The sequence below is a fragment of the Cinclus cinclus genome, chromosome Z, assembly GCF_963662255.1.
Source record: "Cinclus cinclus chromosome Z, bCinCin1.1, whole genome shotgun sequence".
Classification (NCBI taxonomy): Eukaryota; Metazoa; Chordata; class Aves; order Passeriformes; family Cinclidae; genus Cinclus; species Cinclus cinclus.
In genome coordinates, this window is record NC_085084.1 from 284,104 (window position 1) to 291,873 (window position 7,770).

Sequence of the window (7,770 nt, forward strand, 5' to 3'; positions counted from 1 at the left end):
CAGGGAGGTGACCTCACCGCCGCAGTGACACTTTCTGGAGGGGAGAACCCTCCTGCCTGATGCAGATGGGGCTTCCTCCAAAAAAGGGCCACGAGGAGCCCCTCAGCCACATCCGGCGCCCGGCGGCGAGCCACCCTTCCCCCGAAGTCGCCCCGCGCAGCCACAAACTCCCGGGGCAGGCCTGGGGCTGTCCCGTGGAGCAGAGGCTCTGAGATTCCAGCGGAAAATAAGGCTGGGTGATCACTCAGCCCACATACTGCCTCTGTCTACGGGCAGAAAGATACCTGGAATTACATACGCTGTGTTTTGTTTTGGTTCTGCCCAGATGCCTTGAATTAATCAAGTGGGGGAAGGGGAAAAGAAAGAAAGAGAGAAAGAGAGTAAGAGAGAAAGAGAGAAAGAGAGAAAGGAAGAGAGAAAGAGAGAAAGAGAGAAAGAGAGAAAGAGAGAAAGAGAGAAAGAGAGAAAGAGAGAAAGAGAGAAAGAGAGAAAGGAAGAGAGAAAGAGAGAAAGAGAGAAAAGAAATTCTGCTCCTAAAGTTTAAAGCAGTCTTGGCAGATACTATGATCCCACAAACAAAACATGAATACTTAGGCAAGCCCAGTGTATGACTCCTTTTTGAGGAGATTTTCACTGTTCACCTTTAGCAAAGTGAATTATATATCTGATGGGATACAGGACCCACTTAGAGGAACAGCAGAGAAACAGTGAAAATTCCTTGAAAACACATTAATCCCACATACTAGAATTTAATATAATTAAGCCTTATGATGTTATTCATTCAACTACTTATATTACAGAGGAGTGGAGAAGCTAAAAACAAGCCATAGAGATAGCACAAATTCTGGAACAAAAGTAATAGAGAACATCTCTCTGAACAGGGTTGGAACTGTACTGAATAAGCTGGCAAGCCAAATGCCTCAGTGTTTTAAAAAATACATATACAGAGTTATTTTTATTTTAATCTGGTTACTTCCCTACGGATAAACTGCTGTCAAACTTTGCAAACAGCTTTTAACATTGTAGGGACACACAATGAACCCCCATGAAATATGTGATGTTAAACGCCGTGGCCAGCAGACAAGAACCTGCTCTGCCTTCATCGGTGGAGAGGCAGACTCTGCCAGCGGCCCAGCCGCGGGTTCGTGCTCCCCTCCCGTGCGCCGGGAGCTGCCTGGATGGATGCCCCGGTGCCCGGGACACTGGGACGGCGAGAGAGCTCAGTGGCAGAGGAAAGCGGGACCTGCCCGGGAGACTGCGGGAAATGAAACCTCCGGCTCCTCAGGGCTTTAAGTGCAAGGAATCGCACAGAGTGAGTTCAGTTTGAGTGGGAAGAGCCTGCTATGGTGGCCGGGCAAGGGGAGAAGCAGGGAAGAAAGAGAAGGGGGGAAGAAAAGGGGACTGGAGGAAAGGAAAGGAAAAAGGAAAGGAAAAGGAAAAGGAAAAGGAAAAGGAAAAGGAAAAGGAAAGGAAAGGAAAGGAAAGGAAAGGAAAGGAAAGGAAAGGAAAGGAAAGGAAAGGAAAGGAAAGGAAAGGAAAGGAAAGGAAAGGAAAGGAAAGGAAAGGAAAGGAAAGGAAAGGAAAGGAAAGGAAAGGAAAGGAAAGGAAAAAGACACAGAAAGGGAAAGAACAGAAGAAAAGGATAGAGAAGGCATCATTAAGACATGCCTTCCTCAGGGAAGGGCAGACTTTACCCTGAAGCCTGTCCCCAGTCCCCGGAGACCAGCAGGAACCGGGCCTGCCCATGCCGGGAGCACCGACCCTCCAGGCGTCGGAAACAAAAGGGCCACGGCCGTCCCTTCCTCCAAACCTGCCTCAGCCCTGGGCGGCTGCACCGGCGCCGAACCCGGCTCCTGCCCGCCGGGGCCTCTCTGCCGGGGTCGCGCTCCCGGGCGGCTGCGGGCCGGGGGCCCCGTCGGGCCGGGGGCTGCCGGAGCCGCGGGGGCATCGAGCTCCTTCCGCAGCTCGGTGCGAGGTTGAGGCAGCCGCCCCACCCCGGCCCTGTCCGCACCCGGGTCCTCCGTGGGGAACGGGGACGGGCAGAGGCTCGGGGGCTATTTCGGGAGGGGCAGGCCCCGATGAAGGGTCCGTGGGCCTAACCCCGAGCCACGGTGCAGCCGGGGCGGGCGGGGAGCTAGTGGAAGCCAAGGGAGCCCGTGCTGGGGACCCGCTGGCGCGGGTCGGGGCCGCTCCCGCTCTGCCCAGCCCGCCTCGCCCCCGCCGCCCCGGTCGGCGGCGGCCAGCGGCTCTGCCCACGCGGGACGATAAGGCAGCGGGGACCGGCTCAGCGCCAGAAAGGACCCAAATCTCCCTCGGGACCGCCCCGGCCACGGCCACCGTTCCCCGTGGTCGTGCTGCCACCCCCCTCCTCCCGCAGCAGCCGGCTCCCCTCCGTCCTCCTCCGCCGTTTTGCACAGGGATCCCGACCCCACGTCCACCCTCACGCCCCCAAGGAGCCGCGGGTGCGGAGATCGCTTGGCAGCAAACGGCCTCAGAGGCTTCCCGGCTGCGGTCGGGACCGGAGACGAGGCACCGGCGTTGGGGTTTTATTCCTTCTGTTTGCCCCGAAATTCCTGAGGACGACATCGATTTTCCTCAGCCGCGAACGATGGCGGAGGCGCCGCTGAAACCCGCCGCGGCTGCTCCTGCCCGGAGTGTCCGGCCCCACGCGGGGACCCAGTCCTCCGCGGGCTGCAGGTCCGCTCGCCACCCGGGGCGAGGGGCGCTCCGCCGGCGGGGGATTCCGCGCCCAACCCCGCACCCCGCCCCCGCACCGCGCCCAGAGGGCTTTCCGAACTTAAAGTTCGCCTTTGAAAATAAGTGATTTGCTTCAGTGCCGAGAGAGAAATAAACGCGAGGGTCGAACGCTGTATTGACGCGAGAGGGAAAGTCCGCTTTCACGGGGGCGGCTGAGCTTCCACCGGCCTCCGTCCCAGCCCCGCTCAACCCCAGACATCGAGCGGAGGAAAGAGGGATGGGAAATGGGCAGGTGAACGGGGAGCGCGGAGAGGGCAAGACAGAGAGGGAGGGAATCTCCAGTTCCGGAGCTCGGAGGTTTATTTGCAAACAAATTTCTTTGAGCCGAAGGGCTGCGGTATACCGGGAAATAAGATTAGTTCTACCTTAAATTCCCTCGCAATCTCACGCCGTAATGCAGCGTTTAACTCACCGTGAGAGAAGATGTCATTTCACATAACACTGTGCTAATGGATAAGTCTTCCCCGACCTCTCAAGCACAACAAATGTCGGGCTAACCCATCGCGCACGACCTGTTAACTTCACAGGCTGCCCGCTCCGCCGCCCCACGCTGCGGTCGACGCCATTCTTCGGGGTTTAGAAAGACAAAAATCTTCCCTCCAGCCCCGTTCCTCGCCTTTGGCATTCGTGCAATTTGTTTGGGATTTCTGGGGGGCTTCTCTTTGTTTGTTTGTTTGTTTGTTTGTTTTGGGGCGTTTAGTTGTTGGTTTGGTTTTCGGTGTTGGTTCTTTTTTCTTTATTTCCAATTAACAAATTTCAAAATATTGAAAAAGAGAAAGAATATCGTTCAGCAAACTTTTCCGATCGTCGGAAATACCCGGCGGCTTTTTTTTTTCCCCCGGATATTTGATTTAGGGCGAAAAATAAAGATATGCACATGTATGTAACAACTATGTATTCATCCATGAACACAAGCGCGCGTCCATATGCACTGATGGCTGTACATACATCTCAAGACGTGTTTGTATATCCAGATATCCACACACGCGCGCAGTCCCACCGGCTCTTTCTCTACGGGGAAACAGCCCCCGGACCAGCTCGCTCCCGCAGCACCCCTCCGCCGGCCGTCCACCGTCACACCGATCGTGCCGCGGGGGGAGAACGTCGGCGGGCAGCGCGACACGGCCGGCGGAGGGAGACGATCGCGCGGAGCCCGTCGCGGCCGCTCAGACAAGTTGAAGGGCAGCCACTTACTGTGCATCGCTGCGAACGGGTCGTGCTTACAGTGTATTTCCATCGGAGCGCTCCGGGGCTGGGCGACCTCGCCGAGCTGATCTCGATTCGCCGGCGGCGCTCGGGTTTCGGGCTGGGGGAGGGAGCCCGCGAAAAAGGACGGAGACCGACCAGAACCAAACAAACAAATTAAAAAAAAAAAAACCCAAACACATAAAAGCAAAACAAACAACAACAAAAAAAACCCTAAAAAACAACAACAAATAAAAACCCAAACCAAACGAAAGAAAGAAACAAATAAAAAAAATAAAAAAGGGGAAAAGAAAAAAGAAAACAATAACCAAAAAGAGGTGAAAATAAAATAGAACAAAACCCCTCAAAAAGCGAAGACTCCTGCCTCAGGAGGGGTCGCGATATCCAAGAGCTCTGGCCGAACGCGGCTCCCGCGCCGCTCGCAGCCTCCGGAGGCTCCGTCGGGGGGCGGCCCTGGACTAAGCCCCTGGTCTCAGCCGCTCCCCGGGTGGCTGCCGATGCACAGCACCCACCGCCGGGCTCCGGGGCGTTACTGGGCGCGGAGAGGGGCGAGCGCCTCTGTCCGGCGAACCGGAGCCCCGTGCTGCCCGCCCGACGGCTCTTTGTGCTGGCGGTGCCGGCGGCTGCGCGGCGGCGGCGGCCGAGGCGGGCGGCGGCGGGGGCGGGCGCCCCGTCCGCGGGGCTCGGTCCCGGGGCGGCGGCGCGCTCCGCCTGTGCCGCCCCCCGCCGCGCCGCTCGCAGCAACTCGCGGTGCCGGGCGGGGCGGCGGCGGTGGGAGAGGGGAGCGGCGAGGGAAGGTGTGCGAGAGGGCGGGGAGCGGGATGGGGGCCGGGCTCGCCGCGGCCCCGCGGGACCGGGCCGCCCCGTCAGCGGCCGCCGTCCGACCTGGGGAGCCGGCGCGGCGAGACCATCGCTGCCCGCCCGCCAGGGCCGGGGCCGGGGCCGGGGCCGGGGCCGGGGCCGGGGCCGGGGCCGGGGCCGAGACCGGGACCGGGACGGGGCCGGGGCCGGGGCCGGGGCCGGGGCCGGGGCCGGGGCCGCGGCGCCCCCTCCCCTCTCTCCCTTCTTCCCTCCCTCCCCTCCGCCCGCCGTCGGCCGCCGGGGCGGCGGCGCCTGGCTGGCTCGGGCGGTGCGCCCGGCGCGCTGCCGGCCGGCGGCGGGCGGCGGGGGTTGTGGCGGGGGCGGGGGCGGGGCCAGGGCAGCGCGGTGGGGGGGGGGGGGGGGGGGGACCCGTCGGAGCCGCCCCGGGACCGACCCCGCCCCGCGCGGGCCTCGCAGCGCGCGCGGAGGGGGCGGCGGGCGGCGCTTCAGCACCGCGCGGGCGGACAGCGGCGAGGGCGGGGCCGGCCCGTCACTCAGCGCCGCGGCCAATCGCAAAGTTCGCTTGCTGGCGTCCCGCATTGGCGGCCGCGCGGCGGCGCTGCCTATTGGCGGGCTGGGAGCCAATAAGGAGCGGGGGGCGTGGCCGCGGGCCCCGGGGGTCGGTCCGAGGGCAGCCGCTCGCGACCGAGGGCGTGGGCGGGGCCCCGTCGGGGCTGCGGGCCCGGGGCCGCGGGACCCTCGACGGCCCGTCCCCAGCGCCTGCGTCGTCCCGCGACCCGGCCGCAGCTCCCCGTGGCCCTTAGTCTCCCGACGCCCGGACGGCGCTTGTCGGGACTGTGCGTCCCCGGCGCCCCCGGGACCCCGGGCCGTGGGCGGGGAGGCCGCGCCCAGGGAGGTTCTCCGCCTGCCCGCGCTGCCCGCGGTCCAGCCGGGGCTTGGTCGTCGCCGTGCTCGGAAATGGCGAGTTTCCACTCGGGCCGCCGCGCCCGCGGGTCGTGCCCCGCGGCGGTGTCGCCCCGGCCGAGAACACTGCGGCGGCTGCAGGGAGGTCCGGGCAGCCTCCCTCGCCTCACGGGTGACCCTGGCGGCGTGGCAGAGCCCCGCTGAACCGGCGTCCTCGGCCCCGCCGCCCGGACATCTTCCCACGGGATCTTTGTGGGGACGAGAGCGCAGTAGAGTTCAGCCCGCCGTCCCGGAGCGAGCTCTTCCGGCCCAGCTGAGCCCTTTAGGTCTCGGCGGCAGCGGGGCCGTGCCCCGGTCCCCGCTGGCCAGCGCGGGACCGCTGTCCGCGGCGGACGGGCGGGCGCGGGCCGAGTTTTCGTTGAAGTCGAAACTGCCGGGCGGGCCGGCCGCTGCTGCCGCTCCGCACTCCGGCTCGGGGCGGCCGTCGGGGATGGCGAGCAGCGCCGTCCTGCGCGGAGGGGACGGGCGGGCAGGCAGGCAGGCAGGGCCGGATCACATCCAGCCTGGCTTCCATCCCTGCCGTGACCCCTCCCGTTCTCCTTCTGCTCCTTGCTCAGCCGGTACTGAGGTGAAGACCCCTCGGCCCAGCTCTCCACAGGAGCCAGAGGCGACAGAGGCTTTTGAGCGCCCTGTCCCGGGGCTCCCGGCCCGTCCAAGTCACCCTGCCCAGCCCAGGCAGCACTGTCGGTGCTGCTGCCCCTGCGGCCATCCCCGCTCTCGGCCGCCTCCGCCGCGCCATGAAATGCTTTATCGATTAAACGATTATTCAGGCGATTTAACTAATAAAAGGCCTCATCGATCGCTTCGAAATTGCATTCCGCCACCGAGCCGCCAGGCCGCCTCCGTGCCCTCCGCCACCGCGCTACCCGCAGGGACGGCGTGGCGAGGCTCCCGCAGCCTCTCGCCAAGACCCGGTCCCTGTCCTGCTGCCCGGCTGGCCCCAGCCGCGGGGCACACGGACACCGGGGTCCCTCTCCACGGCATCCGGAGCTCTCGCTAGCCCGCCGCGCCGCCTCGACGGCCTGGCGGGGAGCTAGTCCCTCCCCGCCCTGTTCTGCCTCGCGTCCCCGCTCATGCCGGCGCCCCCCTTGTCCGCGGAGCCACCGGGCTCCCCGCAGCCCCTGGCCCGGGTCCCACCTGTGCGGCCGGCTCGGGGTGTCGCGTAGGTTTTCTCCAGCTCCATTCTGGCTCTTCAGGACTTGGGGAAACGGAGACAAGAAAAAGTTTCCACGTCGTATTGCAACCTCTTCCTTTTCCCTCTTTTTTTTCCGTTTTGTTCTTATTTTTTTGTGTTTTTTTCTCTTTTCTTGTATTTTCCGTTTTTCTTTTCCTCTCTGCTTTTTTTGTATTTTCTTCTGTTTTGTCTTCTTTATTTTCTTTTTTCCCCTTCTTTATTTTCTTTTGTTTTCCTTCTTTATTTTCTCTCCTTTTTTTTTTTTTTTTTTTTTTTTTGTGAGGGGCTCTCTCAGGTTGGAATAATTCAACTCTTCCGCTCCCCGCCGAGCTTTTGCAGCTGATCACTGAGCTGAAACTAAACGTTTTAGGTGGAAAAAAGCCTCTGAAGGAACCGTGAAATGATTAAGAAACTAAAGAGCTCCTCGCCATGTGAGATCATGTCCTGTTCTCTAAAACATCACAAGATGTCCCCAGACGCAGCCAAAACCCAGGAAAACTGTTCTGTAGCAGGAATCAAAGTTTGCTCGCAGCCGGCCGCCCCCCGAACGCTCCGCTGCCCCGGCAGCGGCGGCGGCACCTGCCCGCTCTGCCTCCGCCGCCCCGACCTGTCACCAACTTTTCAGCAGACCGACTTCCCCTTCCCGGGCCGGGGTGACGCTGCCGCCCCCGGGGCCGCGCTCTCCGCCGGGCCGGGCCGGGCCGCCGCAGGGGCGGGACAGGGAGCGGTCTGCGGGCGTCTGGGGGTGGCGAGAGACCTCCGAGCCCGCACGCCTCCGGGCCTGCCCTGCCCTTTCCTGTCCCGCGCCCCTTAACGAGGGACAGCCCCTGGACTGCGGCGGGCACCGG

At 62.7% G+C, this 7,770-nt stretch overlaps 1 protein-coding gene across 7 annotated transcripts in view; it reads right to left on the reverse strand.

Annotated features, from left to right (window-relative positions):
- PAX5 (paired box 5) overlaps nt 1-7,415 on the reverse strand; it is a 124,969-nt gene extending 117,554 nt beyond the window's left edge. For 5 of the 7 annotated variants that reach the window (XM_062512690.1, XM_062512689.1, XM_062512687.1 and 2 more), the window contains exon 1: nt 6,886-7,415. In XM_062512690.1, coding sequence (XP_062368674.1) covers nt 6,886-6,931 — 46 coding nt within the window. In that variant the 5' untranslated portion in view covers nt 6,932-7,415. Of the gene's footprint in view, nt 1-3,951; nt 3,995-6,885 lie in introns of those variants that run through there. The other 2 variants (XM_062512688.1, XM_062512686.1) reach the window with 1 other exon arrangement.
- Nucleotides 7,416-7,770: the final 355 nt, after the last annotated feature.